The sequence below is a fragment of the Centruroides sculpturatus genome, unplaced genomic scaffold, assembly GCF_000671375.1.
Source record: "Centruroides sculpturatus isolate CEXI.00-Female unplaced genomic scaffold, Cexi_2.0 scaffold973, whole genome shotgun sequence".
Classification (NCBI taxonomy): domain Eukaryota; kingdom Metazoa; phylum Arthropoda; class Arachnida; order Scorpiones; family Buthidae; genus Centruroides; species Centruroides sculpturatus.
In genome coordinates, this window is record NW_019385487.1 from 193905 (window position 1) to 219461 (window position 25557).

Genomic DNA, 25557 nt, shown 5'->3' on the forward strand with positions numbered 1-25557 from the left:
GATATATTTTTATTTATAAATAGCTTTCAAAAACTTCCAAAAATAAATTTTTAATTAAATTATTTGACAATAAACTATATATATATATATATATATAGGCACGTAAACAAAGTATTCATAGGACTAGTACATTTTAAAAGAAAATAGTACATTTTCTGAAGGCGCTTCAGTACGTTTTGAAATTTCATTGCAACAACCAGATGTATTTCATGAATCTAGGCCACCTGTAGTATCACGGCCATATATGACCTTTCGTTACGGAATAATAGACATCACCCAATACAGATTAAACACTCCCAAATAGTTGAAACCCTTTACTTAAGCTTATCTAATCGATTTAGCATTATATCAGTGAATCATATTACAAAAAATAAATTGTCGAATTCTTACCTGTCAACAATATATAATAACAGTGACATTAAGATGGAAAGTTGCAGCAACACACTAATAAACCATATTACGTCGAAATACACGTGAAAATTGTTTATAAAGTATAAGAATTAAAAATTATAAAAGTACTAATATTTTATTCGATTTATATATGAATGTGTCATACACACAAATACAAGTAATATCCATAAATGCATTCATAGATTTGCACAAATAACAAAAGTTCACATTGACGTATTTTTATTCTATAAACCTCATTTATTAAAGCCATTTCTTCCAATTATTCTGCAGCACTGAATAGTTTCACTATATTTAAATAAAAATTTTTATTTAATAAAATTTTCCTTTTATACGTCTCACATTTTAATNCGATAAGTGCTCATTATTAATGAAAAACTATTAAAAATTTATGACAACAATTCAATTTTTGTTTCTTTTTTTAGTTATTTCTAAAACTATGCCGAAAAATGCCGAAAATTCTATGGATAAATATGGATAAAACAAATAATTGCTGTTTTCAGTATTAGCGTCTACTGATTTTTCTATTTTTAACTGTCAAATACTGTACATGTTGTTTGCCTGTGTGTACCTATTTTTTACGCTTATACAAACTTTTAGGCTTATATATCCTAGGCATAAAAATGACTAAAGTTATCAAGTAAATGGAAGTACATAGGTCAATTTGCGAATTATTAAAGTCAGATATGCAAATGTATTTCGTAACATGAAAATTTTTAACTTTACAAAATTAAACTGTAAAACACCTGTAGCCTTTCTAATACTGCCAAAAACGTAAAGGATAATTGAATAGTGAAGCAGATATATCCAAACATACAGACTGTTTAACACCACAAAAATACGAAGAGATAACAAACGATTGACGGTTCCTGAAAATAAACAAACAAAACTTAAAATTTTTATAGCGTGGCGATTGGACAAACAAGAATATAATAATATAATATAACAAACTTATAATTATTTTTTTAAGCACAATTGGTTAAAAAATTAAGATGAAATTTAATAGTATTATTATTAAATGTTGTCAATGCTCATTTTATAATAACTAATAGATGTGTAGATGTATTTTTAATTTATAAATAGCTTTCAAAAACTTCCAAAAATAAAATTTTAAATTAAATTATTTGACAATAAACTATATATATATATATATATANGTGTATTTGTTAATAAAAAGTTGATTTGCATTATATTTTATACAATGCCCAAACTTAAAAGAGGAGAAGCTCTTGCCAGTTCTATTATACAACTGTTATTTCTATCATTTGAGTAATTTTCGGTTTGAGTCGTGTTTGCAAATAGTAAACAAATACAATTTAAGCCTAAAATATCAACTAGGACTTGTCTATTAGTAGGACTTATTACACTTTATAAATTTTAGTAAACAAGTACATTTTGTAAGTCTGTACAAATGCGATTCAAGAACCTAGGCGACCTTAGTATCACGGACATATATGACCTTTCGTTTCCGACCATTAGAGATCAACACATATGGAAAAAACACTGCCAAATAGTTGAAACACTTCACTAAAGCTTATCTAATCGATTTAGCATTATATCAGGCAATCATATTACAAAAATATAAATACATTTTTCGTATAAATTATCAAATTCTTACCTGTCAACAATATATAATAACAGTGACATTAAGATGGAAAGTTGCAGTAACACACCGAGGAACCATAATACGTTGAAAAACACCTAAAAGTTGTTTATAAAGTACACGAATTAAAAAGTAATAATACTACAAATATTTTTATTCGAATTATTTATAAATTTATCATACACACAAACACAAGTAATATCCAAAGTCCATTTATAGACTTGCAGAAATAACAAAAGTTTACGTTTTATACTATAAACCACATTTATTAAGAATATTTTTTCCTATTACTGTCGCCACTAAATTTTATCACTGTTTATAAATTTAAATTTTCCATTAAAAAAATTTCTTATTTAAAAGTTTTTAGGTTTACTAATAAAAAAATAATGAGAGAAAATAGATTTCAAATGTTATTTAGTTTATTGCACATTACAGTTTAATATAATTTTTAATAAACCGATAAATCCCTTGATTAAAGCAATCACGAGAGAATTGCTCTGAACAAATCCTTATCTAACCATTGAACTAACCATCGGTCTTGATGGTTCAATAACACTGCTTTTTTGCATAATATCAGTATTCGATCTGTTTTCTGTGACATGTAAACAGATCGTTTTATTTATAAAGAAACTTTAAAAATTAAGTATAGTAGATAACTTTTAAACGAAACGAATTGAAATGTAATTTTAGACATCTTTCGTATCACTCGAAAACCACATATTGTCTACTGAATTTTCTCACTGATAAAAGTTGCAAAATTTATAGCGAGTTCCGTTTCTTTTCACAAACAATTGACCTTACGAATAGTTAAATGAAAAACGTCTTAATCACTACATAGGTATACAACAGTTTAAAGTGAAGAAACGTTCACATACTTTTCAGATTTCGTTAGATGTAACACTAGAAACGTTTGTGGCTTAACGACAAATTGCATATATCTAATACATTGGTTTGTTCAAAACAGCTTGAGTGAATGCAAATTTTCCCGTAATCATTCATAATGTCTAAAACTTAAATCAAAGACTAAATTTTAACTTTTATACATTTACCGTAGATCCAACGGTTGAGTAAATATGAGTATGAGTAACATATTTCCACCATTCGCTTTCTAAGTGTTTTGCCTGACTAATAATAATATCCCAATGAAGACTTTCTCCAAGATGAGGAAGAAGCATTGCGAAGCCCAAAGCGAAGAATATCGGAAGTGTATATCTGACTGCGAGACAAACAAAATATAACACACGAACCAATGACAGTAACCCCCGTATTCACCAACGCGAGTCAGAGTTAGAGTTAGGGTTAACTCTCGAGTTATTGGTAAATTGGTATTCACCAACTCCGAATCTCGAGTCAAACACAATAACCCTAACTCTAACTCTAACTCTAGAAAATCGGCGAGTAGACGATAACTCTAGGTTTGACGCCTGCGCAAAGCTATCTATTTCAGGGAAAAATGGCGACATTCGATGAGGACGAAGCCGATATGCTAGAAAATCTGAATTATCTAGATTATATAAATCGTATGGAACGAAGAAGTCGGCGGATTATTTCTCCAAGAAGAAATGACCTCGAACAATTGGACGATTACGACTTTCTATGTCGATATCGTTTGCCAAAAGACAGCGTAAGAAATCTACTAGAACGAATTGGTCACAATTTAGTTTCTAGATCATCGAAAAATTATGCGATGTCGCCGATGGAACAACTGTTGTTGGCTCTACGTTTTTATGCCACGGGAACATTTCAGTTGGTCGTAGGCGATTTGAATGATTTAAGTCAATCATCTGCTTGTAGAGCGATAAATAGAGTCAGTTTTTTAATTGCTCAAATCTCAGCAGATTATATCCAGTTGCCTAAAACAGAATCTGAAAGGAAGCAAGTAAGTAGGCCTAATATCCCTTTATCTTTCCTACTATAGTAATAAAATAATTTTATCTTGTTTTTTTACAGATTTCTATATTAGAATCATTAAATTATATATAGTCTTTATTCATTTAATTAATACATTACTTTTCAACGTATGAACTGTAATAAAATATAAAAATAATAGATCAAGTATATATTTATATTTATATTTTCAGATAAGTCAAGACTTTTTTCATTTGAGTGGTTTTCCATGTGTGTATGGAGCCATTGACTGCACCCACATTCCAATTCAGTCACCGGGAGGAGAAACTGCTGAATTATTTCGAAATAGAAAAGGATATTTTTCTATTAATGTTCAGACAGTTTCAGATAGCCAACTTAAGATCAGAAATATAGTAGCTAGATGGCCAGGTAGTTCTCACGATAGCACTATATTTGCCAATAGTCATCTGTGTGCTATGTTTCAAGCAGGAGATATTCCATCGAAATATCATCTTCTTGGTGACAGTGGATATGGATGCAAGGCATATCTATTAACTCCAATATTAAATCCAGAAAGTGATCAAGAAAAAAGGTAATTATTAGTTTTATAATATATATTATTAAAATATTTTACCTGATAATTCGCTTGACTAAGAACATGATATAGTATTTCGCAGAGTTTCGTCCACTTTTTTGTCTCAGATACATTACCATAAACTCGCTGGACAAAAATATTATTCGTTATTAATTTTAAACAGAAATATATTTTTGCCAAAAATTTATAAATGTTACTATTATTAATATGATAGCGAATGTAAATGTTCTTCGAAAATTGTATTTATATGTAACATTAAAATTAAAATGATCTTACCTGTAGAAGAAGAATGATTCTATCATAGTGAGGCCTTGGAGAATAATTTCGAATAAAAGAAGATCCACATTCTTAAAGATATTGGTATATTTATCTTTAAAATATAAGTATTGTTATTTTTATAAAAAATAGATAAATATAAAAACTATTTTGTGTGAAATATGAGTTTTATAAATCGAAGAAATAAAATAGCTGTACCCGCAGCCTCGCCCGCGCAAATTTTGCAATTTGATAGAAATTTTATACAAAAACTAACGGAATTGCACAAAATTAGGTAAACTCAAGTGGATTTTTAGTCGATTGCTTCGAGTTTCTCACAATCGAATTAAAACAGCATAACTGAATACAGGCATCATTTGATACTCGAGTATATTCGGTTATCTTTCGGAATCCTAAATAAATAATAACTTAAAACTATGTTTAATTAACTAATTGCTCTACATATTTTCAAATAACGCAATTTCAATTTTCCTACTGAATCATTCTCCTCTCAGCAATCCGAAATGTTTAGTCTAGAAATTAATGGAATTTGTTTTGCAAATTTTTTAAATACAAGGCAGAATTCGTATAAAAAACGAATAATTTGTTTCGTTTTAAGAGTACATTTCTCTTTCTTATTAGATATTTTTTCATATAATTTTTGAACATTTGTCTCACTTTTTAACGTTTCGAGTCCATCCTGTTGTACTTCTGATTAAAGTTTCACCGGAAACTTCCTTAAATTACATATTCTTTTGTATTGTGCGAATGGTGATTTTCATCTATATGATACTAAAAAAAATAAAGGCTTTTAATAGTAATTTCCTATTCGTAATTCATTGCTCTCATTTCTCCAAATTTTATCCGTTACTTTTACATTTATCGTAGCTTTAACCAATCTAATTATTAATTTTTTGCATCAAGGATACGATCGATTTTCTGCCAGAAATAAGCAGTATAAACTTTTATTTTCAAATATCATAAATTAAGTGGAGAACTTTCTCAGTAAAAAAATTTTGTTTCTGTATTCAGCTAGAAAAAGTGTTTCAGAAAGAGTAGCGAAGACACGGAAGAGTAACTTAGATTGTATATTTTGAAACAATTAATTTAAATTTCCAACGTAATTCGTTATTAAATTTATATAAAAGATTGTATCAATACCTTTTTTTCGGAACATGTCATTAACAGTATTAGGTACTGTAGTTTTTCATGTGCTTCAGCTGAAAACACATGTTTTTTTTTCAATATTAAATTTTAGTCCATATCTTAGTTTCAGCAGTATACAAATTAAAACATGTAGTTTCCAAGTGGTTTTGCTCTTTTCGCTTGAACAAAGTTTTCCATTTATGTTTTTACACTCTGTCGCTGAATTTAGCAAAGATATTTCAGAAACGAACATAGGCGTATCACCAATACGGAAACACTATGCAAGTATTTGCAGATTAAATTAACAAAACTCTTGGAGACACAATATAGGACACAATTTGACACTGGAAATTTGAACGAATGAAAAAAAAATCGTCACAAAAATCATCCAACACATTGTTTGAAGGATTTAACCGTCAAAGAACGGAATGGCATGAAACACAACCAATTGTGCAGTATTAGAATATTCTTACGTAATATTCTTATTTTTATCTTTTGATCTCGTTGAGTAGTAGCGTTTTGAATTTGGCTTCAATTTGGCGGTTTCTATTAAGAACACTCGTTGTCTCGTGTGACGTGATAGAGTAATAACGCTAGTAGACTCACGCTCTACATATTTTTTATCATAAGAAAAAGGCCGTGTGGTGATTTCTCTCTCTTGTTTTTTATTAAAATAAGTGTACCACTCCTATGGGTGTATAACACTAAGAATACATAGTTTATCAGTGGATATGTCTACCTGAAACCAAGCGTAAAGATTTCTAATTTCAGAATAAGTGTATGTTGATCGTACATCGGACAATGATAGATCATATGGTCGATTTTTATTTAAATAAAAAAATTATTTTTGTTAAAATCTTTCTATAAAATCATGCCGAAATATTACGTAAAATACAGAAGGGGAGGGAGAATCAAAGAAAATATTACGGTTTCTTTCACAGGGGTGGGTGAGGGTCTAGAATGGCCTAAATCTCCCTTATGTAATATATGGACGGCCTTAAACAGATAAAAAAAAATAAGGTAGAAATTTCTTGTTTTACAAGACAATAGTCTGCATTTTAAAACATTAATTAAAAGTGACATATAATTATAATTATTGCATATATAATTACATTTTCAGTATTAACTGTGACAGTGAACTGACTGAACAATAGAACAATTCAAATTGTGTTACAGTGGCAAGCCTTTGGCATACACTGTGGCATAAATATTTCTTGTTTCATAAGACAATAATCTGCATTTTAAAACATTAATTAAAAGTGACATATAATTATAATTATTACATATATAATTACATTTTCCATATTAGCTGTGACAGTGAACTGACTAAACAATAGAACAATTAAAATTGTGTTACGGTGGCAAGCCTTTGGCATACACTGTGGCAAAAATATTAATATATATTAAATATTATATCTTACAGTAAAAAAAAATACCTGTTATTGTGGGAAACAACATTACCACGCATAAATGTCCCAACACCACAATATTTATTAGAAGAAATTTTACACCACACATCGATTTTGTACTTTCGTCGAGATTCGTCGAATATAAGTTATGTAGAGATTTATAAGGTGAAGCTTTGAAAATATACTCGAAAAATTTACCTAAAAATAATAAACTTTAATGAATTATTAAAGNCGAAAAATCCCTTCTTAGTGTGCGTTCTCGTGATGTACCCTAACTGTGTACCAAATTTCAACTTTCAACTCCTGTTTGGGCTCGTATCCATAATGTATATAGAAGACTTAATCCTGTCTCTCTCCCCCCGGGAGGGAATTTCGGAAAATCCCTTCTTAGTGTGCGTTTTCGTGACGTACCCTATCTGTGCACCAAATTTCAACTTTCAACTCCTAACCGTTTGGGCTCTGCACTTATTATTATTATCATTATTATTATTATCAACCCGTCTCGATTATATATATAGATAGATCACATTATTGATCTATATGGAAGAATACACCACAGTAGAATTTAATAGCAGGTACCTTGCGTCGTTGGCGGGTGCTTGCTTGAGGAGAGTAGGCCGCACTTCTCAGAAAATATGCAGAGTAGTTTGAAGCTCCGGTCTGGGTCGGAATCGCCAGCAAAATTTGTCTCACAAAAATTCTGGATCTATATTACCAAAAATCATTAAAATATTCCCGTTTAAAGTTACACAATGATGGGAACAAACAAACATTTGGTGTCGAATCGAACGTTGAAATCTACCTTCCTAAGTTATGAGCTGATACCGAATTTTCCTTGAAAACAACGACGTGTTGAGATGACGGACAAGAAAAACACGTGACAAGAAGACAATTCCATTCTGATATCCCTATTCTTTCTTCAGCTGATATCTCTTTCACAATTCCTATTGAACTATTATGAAAATGTTCTGTCTCTTGTATGTAAATGTTCTCGAAGGTCTCATCGATTTATTACGTATCTCTCGTAACTCTTTCAACAGATTATTACGTACGTGTGCCGTCTTCCCTCTTTGAACATTCCAATCGATCCGTCGTGTCCAGAAACGGTCTACTCAGTTCTTCCCGATAAACTTATATTCTAAGGAATGGAGAATCTTCGGATACAAAATGCCAAATACATCGAAGAGCGGAGAAAAACTCGCTATTTGTTCGGCTCGAGACCCAAATGTTCGATGTAGACCATGCCATTGGACAAGCAGAAATACAACTTTCCTGTCGTAATCAAATCACTCGTTGAACTCTGGATGTGGCCCGCATTGAATATCAAAAGTGAGACAATTAAGATCAAAGAGGACTGTACTTTTCTAAGTTAACTATAAACCTGGAACACCTATCGAGAAAACTTGTCAGACTCTCCTTCTATGTTTAAGAAATATTTTCTATGTTCTTTTTAACATTAAATTTACATTTTAAATATAAATTATACCACTTACAAAGAATATACTTCGGATAATCATTTAACAGAAATTTTTTAAACAATTGTTTTACTTCAGTATCTATATTTTCTCGCTGAGTTGTTCGATTCAATATCTTTCTCAATGTGTTTAGATGAAACTATTTGAGAATCATAAACCATTATTCTGTCATCTACGTATCTTGCATAATATTTAATTTCTGTTAAACTCGAAATTCTTTCACTTATTTTATTCGTGTAGATATCAGCCAGTTTTTGTCCAATGACCGAACCCTTGGCCATACCTTTCTTCTGCCTATAATACTCCGTAGAAATTTTAAAGTAATTATTATTAAATACAAATTTTATAAGTTCCATTATATAATCAGGAACGTTATATATTTTAAGACTTTCTATTATCATTTCTGGAGTGATCGACGGATACATCGACTTTATATCAAGACTCATAATGCGAAAAGATTTTTTATAATTACCTTTTAACAATCCGTTAATAAGTTCTTCTGTATTTTGTATACTATAAATTGATTTATCCATAATCTGAGAATTTTTTTTTTAAAAACATTCCAAATTATATAAAATAGTTCTTCTAAAATCCACAAGATGTCTGCGAGTGTTACCAGGTTTATGTGTTTTAATTCTTACATTTAACTTAAATTCTCTTACGTTATTAAAATTTAAAATATTCTCAACTTGATTGACTGAAATTTCACTCTTATATTTTTTTAATCATTAAATAAGATTGTTTTTAATTTCTTCAATAGAATTCTTGATAATAATTCATAATCATCTGATGAAATTATTTCTAATTTTTTAGATAATAATTCTTCCTCTTTTATAATCAACAACTGCTTTGATTTATCCGCCGTAACTAAAGAAATATGTTTTTTAGTAAAAAATTTAATTAATTTTTTCATTTTATTAACTATTTTAACAGCTTTTTTAACTATTATATAACCACTATTTTTATTTTTACGTTTAAATTTAATCAAATCCTTACTTATGGCTGTTCTTAGTTTCGCTCGTTCCTCTTTACTTGCTGGAAGTTTCCTTATTTTATGTAATATTTCTGCTATTATTGGTAAGTTCTTAAAATTCATTGGAAGATTCATACTTCTACCAAAAGAAAAAAGTCTTAAATAATCACCTGGTATTTCAACATTTGTAAGATTAATTATTGATGTCTTAATCGGTTCTTTTTCCACTTCAGTAGGGTAATCAAATTTTTCTGTTAGTTTAATATGTTTATTTAAAATATATTGATCATGAACATTATTTTTTATATTATTATCTCTATTATATTTTTTTAAATTCTTAAATTTCCTACGTAACTTATAAATTTCTTTACCTTTCTTTTTAATCGCCAATCTTATTATTAATTTTTCTATTTTTATTACATCACCCATTCGAATACTGGAACATATAGACGGGAATAGAAAGGGTATAATTTTACTTGTTTTTTAACTAAAAATTTTTATTTTTAGTGTGTAAATCTCATTTTATCAAAGATAACAAGTCAAGTGTTTGCCCCCTTTAAAAAGTATTGAGTTAATTGATTGAGTCTTCTTGATTATACAATATCTTTCTTAGATAAGATTGAACTGCGGCCTACTGTGGACTTGTTCGAGCCATACTGCCCAGCAACGTCAGACATCTTCTGCCCAATCTCTACTTTTGTTATTATACTTTCGAAAATATAAACCGACGCGAAGCTTAACGATTGCCCGTCTGACAGACTCGCGAATACTAGGAATAAATTGTGTCTGTGAAAAAAATAAAAGACGGGAATTGCGAGGAAGACTCTCAAAGTTCCGAGGAAAACTATCCAATCAGAATATACCGGATTGATCGTCGATATTGATGTCTCCCGCAATCCGAAAGGTTTTGAACTGTTACCTGAAGACAAGAGGAAATCAATCTGTATTCGTAATTTTCCGTCGCTTCTTTTTATGTTTGTTCAGTAAAGGTTCGTTATCCGAACATGTGTTCGTTGTCCGATCATAAAAACCTTTCGCGAAAATGTTCGTTATCCGAACTGTTCGTTAACCAATCACCCACTATTATTACATTGCCATTTCATTTGGAAATTCACATGTTTAGGGATTATAATTGTTAACTATTCATATCTTATCCTATAGAGTATCAGAAGGTCGATGGATAAACTTAAGTGATACTTAGCTTCGATGGAGAATTACATTCTTTAACGTACAGTATATACATATATATTTTCAGGTTTATAATCCAGAAAGAATGAGCAACAGGCAAAATGAGACTACAGTGTTACCAATGCATCCATTTATCAACTTTCTCACACCTTCCTGTGCATGCACACTTTCGTTTACACTTATGGTAGAAAAATTACTGCAGCTTGATAAGGATTACATTATTACAGCAGTGGTAAATCTTATGGTAGCAGACAAACACTGCTTTTCAGAATTTCCCGATAGCCACATCACGTAATAACTGTATATATTATATAGAATAAATACCTCAATTATCACTGTTTTATATATCAAATATAACTATTTCTTTATTTGTATCTTCTATATTAACATGATAAACAATTGGTTTTTTCCGTCACAGCTAAATGCGTAGGTAGACACTATATATTGACATCACTCTATATTCAAAAATTTCTTCTGGGCCAATATACGTTTCGGATATACGGTCTTCTACTTTCGGCTATTCTTCTGATATATCTTGTTAGGAGGTTCTAAATAATATGTATTTTGCTTAAAAATTACATATGTTTACAGTTAAAAATTTCTACGGTAAACATTTTTGGCATATCACTGAACGGCACTTAGTTCACACTTGTGATGCCCGCGTTTACAAGATTTTCCTTCGTTGTGGCAGAAAAATTATAAAAAGATTACTACATATGTAAGTAGTATGAAGCAAATTTACAAGAAGAAATCATATAAGTATACAAATACAGCAATAAAGGTGAAGATGAACTTTATGCCACTTGCGAGACATATGACATTATCATAATAAATCATACTAAATATACTTAAAGTTTTCTAATTAACAGAGTCTTATATTATCAACATATGTAATGTTAATAAAATTTGCAATGTTTATCACACAACAAAAATTTTTGAATTGTTGCCTATCTTCATTTCCGTAATGCTTTGATTTGAAGTTACTGTTTCTTGCGATGTTCTATTTCTTAGCACGTTGGACAGAAGACTGCTCAATGGGGATTCGAAAAACACAAAGAAGAACAGAGCAGCGATCAGTGACAAGAACATAACAAACGAATATACCATCCACTGTAAAAAAATATATGTAATCAGTTATGAAAAACCTCTCAAAAGTGAAATCGAAAGACCACAAAAGAAGTATTTTAATTGATCAACAAAAATTGCAATGTTTTTCCGCTCAATTAAAGCATACATTGAGATAAGTGCGAAAACTTTTGGAACTATTCAAAATTATATTGCTAGAGTCCCCCAATATAAGTATTAAGCACATCTGCCTGGTTGTAGCGGTGGGCTTAGTACTCTAATCATCACTCAAAGCTATGGCCTTGAGTGATGATTAGGGTACTGTAATAATGATCAGTCAGAGGTACAAAAATTATACGTGGCCTGGTAATTGATAATAAACTGCTTATAGCACAGGTTAAAAATGTGGGTGACATTAGAAAACATGAGAATAAGTATAAAAGAAGAACTAGCTTATTTAAAGTGGCTAGAGACAATCTTCCCATATTCGGTGAAGTGCAATATGTAATAAGTAATGTTAAAATGGCTAAGAAAAACTAGACAATTCTTGACATAAGACAAATATCGACTTTAGACACTTATTCTCCAGCTGTTTTCTAATGTCACCCACATTTTTAGCCTGTGCTTTAAGCAGTTTATTATCAATTACCAGACCATGTATCATTTTTTATATTTCTGACATATCAGACTCTGTACATCTACACAGGAATTAATAAGGCTTAAGTTCTGGACCAACAAGTGTCATGAACCAACAAAAATTGAATTGTTGTTATAGATTTTTAATACTTTTTCATAAACAATGAGCATAAAGTTAGAAAATATAAACTAGCATAATGTATGTCACAGGTTTTCTTAAAAGGAATAATCTTACAATAATAAAAGCTGACAAGGTTAAACAATTAGTAATAACAGACAATAATAATCAAATAAAAAACCATCAAACAAATCAATAATGATAATTATATTCAATTAAAAAATAACCCGTACGAGGAAATAAAAAAGCAATTAACAAAACTGATTAAAAAAGTTATCTAAATAATAACGTTAGCAATAAAGACAAAAAATTATATTCTTTATTTCAAAAATTATAGAATTCCAAAATTTAATAGAAGATTTAAAACTCACAAAGAACAAGAAAAATTTAGACCTATTGTAAATTTCAAATGTTCCATCTTTTATAATTCAGAACATTACATTAAACAGCAGTTAAAATATATAGAAAATTCTATGTAAAGTGTAAAAAATACTGATATCGTTATTAATAGATTATAAAATTCAACAAAGATATAACTGATAGATTGATGAGTTTAGATATAAAGAATATGTACATTAGTACAAATTTGGAGTTGATAAAAAGCAGTTTAGTTGAACTTAATATACATAAAACTTTAATAGATTTAATACAATTTGCATATAGTAAAAACTATTTTGATGTTGGCGATAAGTTCTATAGACAGATTGATATGTATAGACACTGTATACCTTTATTTATAAATGTAATTTAAGAGTACAAAAAAAAATGTAAGTTTAATACAGCTTTATTAATCTATGCTAACGATTGACAAAAACGTTTTTTATATATTTTTGTATTTTATTTATTTTTTAGCATTATTGTATTCTTGTTATATGAACATTTAATACTTATACAACTCTTTGAGCATATACAATAACTACTCATGTTTTTTAGGAAAATTTGTTCTTATATAATGTAAGTTCATTGTTCGTTTTTAAAGATATTGTCTTTAAATTATGTATATCTTCCAATGTATGTTAATACCGGTTTACAATCTACATTTAGATATAAGTCTGGGTAAGGAAGAGGTGTACTCTCTTTCTCTTCTTTTAATTTATGTACTTGAAAATAATAAGTGATAGTTATAATATTTCTGATAATATATTTGTTTTCATTTTTAAATTCTTTTGGTTTTTATATTTTATGAATTTTTATTGTTTTTCAAAACAGCACTGAGGAGGGGTTCGATTATATTATACCAGTCCGAAATGCTTATGTAAAAATGTTCAATTTGAGAATAAAATTATAATTCTAACCGAAAATTGCAGTCTACCATAATTTTTCGGATTACAGAGACGTTTTTGCATTAAAATCTAACATACAGCAATCCAATTATATTGTGTATGTAACTAGTTCATACTTTCCACTTTGTGTTGAGATTTATAACGGTTGAGCAAACTGTCGTGTTTTCTGTGGAAAATGTATGGAAAGAGCATTATTATAAGAATGGATACTAATGCTAAAGCTATTCACTGGTGTCAGACTACCGACAAAAGAGGTTTTTCAGTCAGGTTTTAAAAACCAAAGCTAAGTGGAATTTGGTGGTCATAAATGTTTCAGAGGCAGGTTTAACTTTTGTATCTAGTAGAGGTTGCTCTTATATTGATTTGACTCTAACTATGCATGATGTAGTCATAAACAATTGGAAATTTGTTAATTAATCAAATTACTAGTGAGCATAAACTGATTATGTATGAGTGTGAGGTGGTAGCATACTTGATTCTTCAAAGTGTACATCTACTTTTGATTTTTAATAGTGAAAATTGGCGCGGAATTAGAAATAAGCTAGTTCAAAATTTATCTTTAAAATTTTTGATGTAGTGGAGGACAGTACAATGCTATCCAGTACTGCACCCATATACGGTGTAGTATCCGGAATCCTACAGTAAGTTCAATTCTTAAAAAAGGAAAGAAGACAAATAGCTCCTAAGTGGTGTTGTGATAAGATGGAAAGCCAAAAACAGCAAATGTATAAGAGGAGAAGGGTATATAAAGTGTGCTTGGATAATACTAGGTGTCAGTACCAAAGGATTGCGAGCTTAACTATAAAAAGATATATAAGAGTAGGATAAAAGTATTTAGTGTCGAGAGTTGGCAAAGGTATGTGTATACCGAAATTATACGAGAACTATTGGGTATGCATTTCAAAATTCTAACAAAAAACCTCAAGTATATTTAGGTCTTGGTAATGTGATAAACATGAAATATAATAATACGTAATTACTAAATTAAACCTCAGTAGCAAAGTACTTATACTCTGTTTCCCAATGAGGATGAGCAGGAAGGTGATATGGCTCAATACCAAACAACAATAATGGTGCATAATTATGGTATTACCAGGCATGTAATACAAAGTATTAAAGGGGGTGTTAATACGTAGGATAGTTTAAAAGAATGGTGTATAACACAGGTTTTTATTAATATTTATTTTATGATTTTACGGGGCATAGATTTATATTGTTTTATGATATACTGATGTATTGTACATAGTTTGAGATAAGGTCCCAAGGTTTAATTAACTTTGTTAAGTTTGACATAAATTTTATGAGGCTTCTACAATACTTTATTGTATGGTATTCTGAGGTTTATATATATATATGGATACATAGGGTATTGTTATAATTATGTACGTATAGTTATACAAGGTTTCATATAAGTTATATGTATATACGTTTAAAAACATGTTTATTTTAAACATGACATTATGCTCGTAATGAATTTACAATTTCTACAGTAAATTTATTAACATTGAGAAAGCACCCTTAACTTTATTAACACTTCGCTCAGCATCCATGTTAACATCTGGAAGAAAGCGAGGGTTTATAATGTGTCTCTAAATTATACTGTATTGATAAAAATGCAAATGTCGCTCAAAGAACATAAAATGCATGAAGAATTAAATGTTGTAAAGTAACCAAGTTAAATTTCTATAGGCCTATATGGTGAAAAATTTCGTTACCCGCGTATATAAGATGATTGAAGATAAATAAATCACAATGAAAATAAAGTTTTATTTTCTTATCATCACCTCTTTATCAGTTAACATCCAGAACGTGTGGTGGTTTCTAACCATAATAAATCTGTGCCACATTGGTTTTTAACTTTAGCGGCTGATTTTTATTTTATCGTGTATAGTATATCAAGCACTTACAAGTATATGTGATTAGACCTTTAGCATTTTTTAGCAAAACAAAAGAAACAAGTGTGTATTTTTCTCCATATATTTTCTTTGTTTGAAATTTTTTTAAGTATGAAGTTTTTTAAGTATGAAAATTTAAATTTCTAGGAAAACCTTGTAGAACTAATGTTGTTAGACATTACAAATTGTAAATAAAAATTTTTCGAGCCTAGAATCCATATTTTAAAGTTAAAAGCCACTGTGAGTCGTATAATCCTGTATCGTGTTTGCATCAGCTAACGTTCATAATGCGTTATGACTTTTCTTAATCACCACAACGCGTAGTGGTCAAATATCATAGAAGCCATGACGCGAATATCGCTTTGTGGCCGTTTTTTTCGCTCAATGAGCGATTTCGGTCTTTGCGCCTAACATATGTATAAACATATATGGTTTTGTTTAGGTTTGATATAGGTATGCTTACACTAATTATTAAATATATAGGTTTTATTTATATATGGTTTTAATATAAGGGTTATATAAGTTTTAAGTTTTTTATATAGAGTTTAAGTGAATATAGGTTTTTAACTATATTAGTGAATTTGTATCACTAATTCACTAATATAGTTAGAATTATAATTAGATCACTGCTATTTACTAATCTACATATTGATATTTATGATAATGGTTCATAATGTCTAGTAGAAAGAGGTATTGCACTTAAGTCGGTGGGGCTTGCTTGTACGCTCATTCAGATACAGCAACGGATGGGGGTGAGATCACCGGGGACAAAAACACTGAACTGAAAAGCAAAAATCTGCTGCTGGTGAAAACTTTTCATATATTCTGTATGAAACTAAAAACAGTCTTTCCACAGTTTTTGGCACAATTGCAGCAAATTAAAAAAAATTTCAGATTAAGTAACATTACAGAAATTTAATCAGGAACTCGCACAATTACAGCTGAATATAAAAATTCATTAAGTACAATTAATGCAATCAAGCATGCAGCAATCACATTGGTTAGTGTTCAAAGTTAATTTTTCTCGTTTAAACAGCAAAGAAAAGACAAGCTATCATTTCTACAAAATAATGTTGCGGCCGAAAGTGAACTAACTAATCATCACCACCAGAAGACTGGTAAAAGTACATAAAAAGCCCATTCAAACATGTGCACAACATTTTTTTCATCGTTTGTGACTTCTCGTAAGGGAGACCACACCGATCGTGAATGCTGAACTTTTTATTGACGAACAGCGTCACACAATTTGGAAAAATTAACTGTAGTCTGTCGCAAAAACAGTTTCGAAAAACATGTAATAAAATATAAGAAAATTCTTTTATCTGTTTCTTTCCTTAGTTACTTTAAAAATTATGCAATATGCCGAAAATTCTATGGATAAATATGGAAATCACAAATAATTTAACTTTCAAGTACTGTTCATATTGTTTGCCTTGTATACCTATTTTTTACCCTTATACAAATTTTTATGCTTACATGTCCTAGACTTAAGAATTAGTAAAATTACCACATAAATGGAAGTGCATAGTTCAACTTGCACATTATTAAAAGTGAGATGAAATAGTGTATTCCGTAACATGAAAATTTTCAACTTTACCATATTAAACTGTAAAACACCTGTAGCCTGTCTCATACTGCAAACAACGTAATAGATAATTAGACCGTGAAGTAGATATATCCAAACATACAGACTGTTTAACACCACAAAAATACGAAGAGATAACAAACGATTGACGGTTCCTGAAAATAAACAAACAAAATTAAAAATTTTTATAACGTGACGATTGGACTTTAATAAAAAAAAAAAAAAAAAGTAAATGTACACAAAACACAGTTTAGGGTAAAGTGATTATTTAATCTTTTCCAACTGACAAATAAATAAAAACGTTTAAACGAATACAGATTATTTCGGAAAATAAGGAAAATCGAGTTATTTTAGTCAGAACAGTTTGAAAATTAAACTGAACTAAGTACAATTTCAGGCTATTAATTTAAATAACTACAAAAATCGGTAATCTGTATTTATTTTCTTAAATATAGTAGATAGGCGATATAGGCCTATAATTTATTTTATAATAGATAAGTATAAAAGAAATACTTATCTATTTAATTCTAATTAATTCGTTCATCATATTTATTTATACTAATATAGTAGACATGCGATAAGAAATTGTATTTTATTTCAGCTAAAGCTTTAAACTTAGTTCAAAAACTCAATTAATTAAATTAAAAAGTAGCTTTTTACCAGTTATAGTAAATTTGACACAAAATAAAATAGAAAAAACGCCGTAAATGTATTTATTCATATCTATATTTAGATGAAAAAAATCGACCGTAAACAATAGATAATGACCACTTCCTTACCTCCGTGACCTGTGACACAAGCCACTGTCAACCAAGCTAATCCTACGGTCCAAGCAAATGGAGCAATGCACTGAAAGGCGATGATTATATTTTCGTTGGCCATAATATTTTTCTTGTAACTATGCACTCCAAAAATTGATAATGTCATTAAGACAATGCATCCGGTNAAAAAAATTTCAGATTAAGTAACATTACAGAAATTTAATCAGGAACTCGCACAATTACAGCTGAATATAAAAATTCATTAAGTACAATTAATGCAATCAAGCATGCAGCAATCACATTGGTTAGTGTTCAAAGTTAATTTTTCTCGTTTAAACAGCAAAGAAAAGACAAGCTATCATTTCTACAAAATAATGTTGCGGCCGAAAGTGAACTAACTAATCATCACCACCAGAAGACTGGTAAAAGTACATAAAAAGCCCATTCAAACATGTGCACAACATTTTTTTCATCGTTTGTGACTTCTCGTAAGGGAGACCACACCGATCGTGAATGCTGAACTTTTTATTGACGAACAGCGTCACACAATTTGGAAAAATTAACTGTAGTCTGTCGCAAAAACAGTTTCGAAAAACATGTAATAAAATATAAGAAAATTCTTTTATCTGTTTCTTTCCTTAGTTACTTTAAAAATTATGCAATATGCCGAAAATTCTATGGATAAATATGGAAATCACAAATAATTTAACTTTCAAGTACTGTTCATATTGTTTGCCTTGTATACCTATTTTTTACCCTTATACAAATTTTTATGCTTACATGTCCTAGACTTAAGAATTAGTAAAATTACCACATAAATGGAAGTGCATAGTTCAACTTGCACATTATTAAAAGTGAGATGAAATAGTGTATTCCGTAACATGAAAATTTTCAACTTTACCATATTAAACTGTAAAACACCTGTAGCCTGTCTCATACTGCAAACAACGTAATAGATAATTAGACCGTGAAGTAGATATATCCAAACATACAGACTGTTTAACACCACAAAAATACGAAGAGATAACAAACGATTGACGGTTCCTGAAAATAAACAAACAAAATTAAAAATTTTTATAACGTGACGATTGGACTTTAATAAAAAAAAAAAAAAAAGTAAATGTACACAAAACACAGTTTAGGGTAAAGTGATTATTTAATCTTTTCCAACTGACAAATAAATAAAAACGTTTAAACGAATACAGATTATTTCGGAAAATAAGGAAAATCGAGTTATTTTAGTCAGAACAGTTTGAAAATTAAACTGAACTAAGTACAATTTCAGGCTATTAATTTAAATAACTACAAAAATCGGTAATCTGTATTTATTTTCTTAAATATAGTAGATAGGCGATATAGGCCTATAATTTATTTTATAATAGATAAGTATAAAAGAAATACTTATCTATTTAATTCTAATTAATTCGTTCATCATATTTATTTATACTAATATAGTAGACATGCGATAAGAAATTGTATTTTATTTCAGCTAAAGCTTTAAACTTAGTTCAAAAACTCAATTAATTAAATTAAAAAGTAGCTTTTTACCAGTTATAGTAAATTTGACACAAAATAAAATAGAAAAAACGCCGTAAATGTATTTATTCATATCTATATTTAGATGAAAAAAATCGACCGTAAACAATAGATAATGACCACTTCCTTACCTCCGTGACCTGTGACACAAGCCACTGTCAACCAAGCTAATCCTACGGTCCAAGCAAATGGAGCAATGCACTGAAAGGCGATGATTATATTTTCGTTGGCCAAAATATTTTTCTTTAAACTATGCGCTCCAAAAACGGATAATTTCATTAGGACGATGCATCCGGTCCAACAAAGTAAATTTGTAATCTATGAATTTAAATGGAAAATTATTAATAAACGGAATACGTAAAAGGTTTAATTTTACTTTTTGTGATATTACTTTCTGTGAATTAAAAATAAATGTTTAAAAATATAAAGAAATCTGTCTTGAATGAAAATTTTGATATTTACTAACATCACTCCCGTGAACAGCAATGTATCTCGTTAGCAGCGTGCACTTTATTAAATATTAAATATTTAATGAATGCAAATTTATCTGTTTTCCTCTATGCCATGAATTATTATACAATGATTTATTCTATTCGTAAGATTTTACTATACGTTATGGAAAATGTGTAAGTGTTGGAATTTATTACGTGGAAAAGACGTCATATACACGAATCCGTCATATACGAAACTAAGGACAGGTGCAAAATATAGGGTTGTGCTCCAAAATTTAATAAAAGTATACCATTTTTTTATTACTGTTTATTAAATTAAAGAAATGAATATTTTATTTTTAATCAATATTAAACTGACAGTCACAATAAAAAGTATTGTGTTACGCATTGATGTAAATTATAGCTAAACAATGGTGTTTTTTATAAAGTAATGCCATTCTCTGAGCTTGTTCAGTAAAGTACCGAGCAATTTTTTTCTTTAGAATTTTTGTTGCAATGCCGAATTTTACGAGTTGGGAACAGTTCGAGTACCGCGATATCGCTGTATTTTGTTCGTTATTTTTACGAACGATTATTTATCTACAGTTTAAAAAATCTAATAACACTTTCCTAAAAATGTATAAATAAAGTTAACTGAATACAAAGAATAATCCATAAAATCTATCACTGTTATTAAATATTTATTTATAATGATTAATAATATATAAGTCATTTTTAAATAGAATCTAATATTAGCCGAGAAAGATATGCAGCTCGTTTGTAGATTTTTACTGTGTTATTCTCAAGAGGGAACTAATTTGGTTTATTAGTGTATGGTGTGTTAATTTAACAGCCATCACAATTTAACATAATAAGTCACGACAAAAATAAACAAGCGACGTACATCATTAGAATTCTTTGCTCAGAATAATAATTTGAAAATGCCGGCAACAGAGCTGTAATTTTTATTAACAAAATTTAGGCTTTGAACTCGTTTCAGTGAAAATAATTACTTCAAATAGTCAAAATCTTAATTACAGAATTATACAAATAAGTTTGCATCTTACTTTATAATAAATTATATACTTTTCTTCTAGTAAAAGTTTACCAAACATAAAATATTTGTACACCAGTCTAACAATTCTTTTATTATGTTCTAACTATTTTCAAGTTTGACAGCCAAATGGCCAAGTGGTCGAGCTGGCAGCCTACTGCTCTGAGGTACCCGAGTTGGAATTCGGTCCCTCTGTCCGGATTCCAACCCGGTGGTCAGTTCGGATATGTCGGTCCCTGACTATCACCTCCCGGCCGCCCCATTGTGGTTCTGGTGGAATCTATAACAGTCATGCTAAAAATATGCTCTGTTAGTGCCCACAAAGCGAAAAGAGTTTGAAGTTTTTCGAGTGTTAAAAGTGACTCTAAATACAGATCACCACAAAACCGATGACTCAACCATCCCGCAAAAGAGCAAAAAATAAGCAAGAAAGAAGACATGTTATATGAGCTGCCAAGTTTTTAGATATGGGCTCATCGAAATTACTTTAATGTTCAAAGTTCCTTCCTTCATTCTACTGCTGATAAACGCAAACTTAATTCAGAGTTTTATCAAATTACTAAGACTGCAGATGATAAACTAAGGTAAAATGAATCTAGGTTGCCCTCACTCATCATTTCAGTCTTAAACGATAAATTTTAGGGAAAAATCGATAAATATATACCTGATGTCAGGTTATTTCAATTCAGAACTTTAATTTCGAAAGGAGTAAGAAAGATGACAAGCAAAAATCTTGTTAAAGAGAAAATGCGATGTACGAGGGCCAACCATTAGTAAACTAAAATATTCAAAATAACAAGCATCCTTTGAATATTACATTCTTTAAATTAAATACATTAGAAACATTTAAAATATGACTAAAATAACAGCCGGAATTATGCCCATGTAAAAAAAATAGTAATTCGTATATATATATATATATATATGCACACCTCCAATATCCAATAGAGCTAGGTCACTCGCGTTACTCCTATCCAAGTCTCCTTAGTCGCTAACTGTAACTGATTTAGAACCAGCATGCACTGCACATTATTCTTCGCATTGCAAAATGACATACGCATGCGTCAGGAACTTCTATTTGAACAAACCTTTTGTCATATATANTTTAAGTTTTTGAAAATGAAATTTAGAATTTTGATATATTTAATTAATTAATTCTTTCTTGATAGATTCAGTTTTGTGTTTCTAAATATCTAATAATTATTATATGTAACTAACTACTTGTATTTACAGCATTTTTTTTTTTTTTTTTAATATTTAATATTGTATTAGCTAAGCATTTGGGATAGGTTATGATATATAACTGTTTGCAATAGCTTTTGATTTTTATATATATTTATATGTATGTATATAATAATAATAAACATAAGATATAAATAAAATTAGTATACTTTTCCAAATGTGACCTGTTGCTTCTTTCTTAATATATCTCCAATTAAAGCACCAAAACAATAAGCACCGAGATGGGAATAATATGGTTTACGATAATTATAAGCAAAATATTTATAGGTTTCCCTACAATAATAAACGAAAATATAAATTAGTTTCTTTTAGTAACAACCATCCATTATCAAAACATAAAGAAATTAAAAGTTTTTACTCAGCAGCCGCAGGTATTCCAAACATCACGTAATATCTGTTCGAAGCTACATCAACTATATACATGATAATCCCTGTTAACATTGATGCAATTATGGCGAGTCTTCCAAATCTGGGCCATCTGAAAAATAATATTCAATACATAGCAAAAGGATTCGAAATATCAAGCATTCGTTAAATAATAATACAGTCGAGTCCGCATATGGCGTCATAGGTATAACCAGACACCGCCGGTTAAGTCGTAAGTTTTGTATGGTCCCTGCTGACTTTCATACGAATTAATGTTAAAAAACTGCGCTTTACTCGACATCGTTTAACTCGTCACCACTGAATAAATCGACATACATTTTCTTTGCCACACTCGTTTAGACATCTGATAAGTCGACTCCCTTCCTGAAAAAAATGACTCTGTAAGCTGTGTGGTGTAAACTCATTTTTTTAAAGGGGAATCGACTTATTTGTCAATATATGTTACAGTCAAAACCCGTTTTAGTTAGAACGCGTTTTAACTAGTTGAAACTAGTTTATACTGAATGTCTTTGTTAAAACCCGTTTTGTCTAGCTAAAACTAGTTTTAACTCAAATTCATTTTTCACTAGCAGTAAATTCTAGTTTTAACTAGACAAAACGGGTTTTGACTGTAACATATACATAATAATAATTCCTTATTATTTAATAAATTTTTGTATAAAAAATAATAACATAAACAAAAAATGTGCAATCTATTTCAACATCACAGCAAAATACGATTTTGCATTTTTTCACTTTTCATTCACGCGTTATCTGTAGCACGTGTTTTATGTTTCTGTTAGAAATATACGAACTAATATGTGAATTTGAATGTAATAAATGTTCTCAAGCCGAATTTTCGAAACAAGAAAACATTTCAAAAACAACATTGGCGAGAATTCTGAAGAAAAAGAAAAAAATTAAGAAATGTTTTCTTGGGCCTTCGACACGACTGTCTCGATAACGCCAGAGAAGGTCGCCGTGAAAAAATGTGGAAGATGCTCTGGTACGTTGGCTGACGCAAATTCATTCATCGAATCTTCCTGCATGGGTGCCGAAGCAAAAAGCGATGGAAATCGTTGAGGAACTTGGAGTAGAAATCAACTTCAGTGCCACTGATGGATGGTGAAATACTGTTAAAGTCGGATAAAGATTATTGAATGCCTCAACCGGTAAAACCGATCAAGCATCCGGTACGACTACTCCTATACGGCACTTCTTACGGATGGGCGACAAGTCCCCCAGCCCAACTGCAAAGCAAGTAGCGACCTTTCGCAAAAAAATTGCTATTATCGCATGGCCCGAAACCAGGCAAGGCAAATCTAGACTAGAGCTTAAAGACTGTATTCGTAAGACTAAAACGAACCACTGACTGGTTCGTTTTAGTCGTCATATCGGATAACTTGACACATTTTTACTTCCCCTTGGAGTGTCGACTTATGCGGACTCGACTGTATTTAAAATTTGTATAAATACTGAAGAAGTAAAGTATGTATGACTTGACAAATTTTTAAAGTTTTTAATAAAACTAAATCTACTTTGGTTTCATTGGTTTCATTTAAAAACTTAAGAAGGTGAATAATGTGTTTAATGGCCGAGCCTAATTTATCTGCGGTTTATTACCGACAGTTTCGTGCTGTGTTTGGAAGCTTTCGAATTTTGCAAGTCGAATTGGATAAATTTCACTTTTCGAGTATTACCAAAACCTAAAATTACACGAATTAAGAACCGAAAACCCAAAAATGTAAGCGGCTTTGGGATTACACTCTCTGAAATCTATCGTGTCAATAATTTTGACATTATTCTGAAATAATTTCGTACTTCGTCGAAAAAGGAATGTCGACGTAAGTGTCCGTAAAGACAGTTGCCGAAATCATTTCTATGCATTTAATTTTGTAATAAATTCCATACGTGTGTAAAAAGCAGAGTTAGGTAGACTTAACGGAAACCAATATTGCAATTTTTCACCCGCATCATTTGTACCAAAGCATGCTGGTTTGGGTATTCGCCAGAAGCTTGCTGACGAGTTATAGAGATAAACCCTCAAAAATTTTCCTGATTCACATAGCTGATCCGGTGTGGAACTTCCTATCGTGCCAATTTTAAACAAAAAAAAAAAAAAAAAAAAAAAAATAAAATTTTTAAACAAAAAAAAAAAAAAAACAGTTAGAATCTCTGAAGATTACAAAAATATTTCGAATAAAGACGTGCGATTAGTTTATTATCCCATGCGGATTATAAGCCTTAGTTTAAACTTCATCTGCAAGGCTACGCGTTTTCCAAATTTGACCTAGTCCAGGCTTAAGAGATACTTAGATTAGATAACGAAATGGCAATAGCACAAATAATATTGGCCTTAAAATGTATTGCTGCTCTAGCAGTGATTATTAATAGTGTTTTTTTCGGAACATCGAGCATGATTACATTGACGTTTCAAACGCCATTGTCAAACTTCTAGGCTTACAGGAAGGCGGCGCTGAACGTCCGACGTACGTGTTTTCGCGTTGAAACCGTCGGTCGCAACTTTTCTATTAAATCATATAATTCTTTTAGTACATTTTTGTACACGCCGTCATTAATTATAATATTTTTTTTATGTCTAAGGGCTGTTTCACACTATGATCGACTGGACCGACCCGACCTATTTTATAATCGGACCGACTAAAGCAATCTCACTAAGTACGA

The 25557-nt window shown here is 30.1% G+C and overlaps 2 protein-coding genes across 2 annotated transcripts in view; both read right to left on the reverse strand.

Annotated features, from left to right (window-relative positions):
- The window catches only part of LOC111639439 (nose resistant to fluoxetine protein 6-like), a 97242-nt gene that overhangs the window by 60044 nt on the left and 11641 nt on the right, over nt 1–25557 (reverse strand). The gene's annotated exons all lie outside the window — the stretch shown is intronic.
- LOC111639441 (nose resistant to fluoxetine protein 6-like) lies at nt 11424–18416 on the reverse strand. The gene is made up of 3 exons (XM_023385333.1): nt 18262–18416; nt 17495–17637; nt 11424–12010 (listed from the first exon to the last, which is right to left on the reverse strand). The coding sequence occupies exons 1-3, from the start codon at nt 18407–18409 to the stop codon at nt 11819–11821; spliced, it is 483 nt and encodes a 160-aa protein (XP_023241101.1). The 5' UTR covers nt 18410–18416; the 3' UTR covers nt 11424–11818.

Bases quoted from the DNA above. Each gene is read 5' to 3' on its own strand.
- LOC111639441 (XM_023385333.1), bottom strand. From the start codon at position 18,409: ATGACATTATCAATTTTTGGAGTGCATAGTTACAAGAAAAATATTATG. The intron at 17,638-18,261 runs GTAAGGAAGTGG...GTTTATTTTCAG, and splicing joins TTGTGTCACAGGTCACGGAG to GAACCGTCAATCGTTTGTTA. The intron at 12,011-17,494 runs GTAAAGTTGAAA...ATTTTTTTACAG, and splicing joins GTGTTTTACAGTTTAATATG to TGGATGGTATATTCGTTTGT.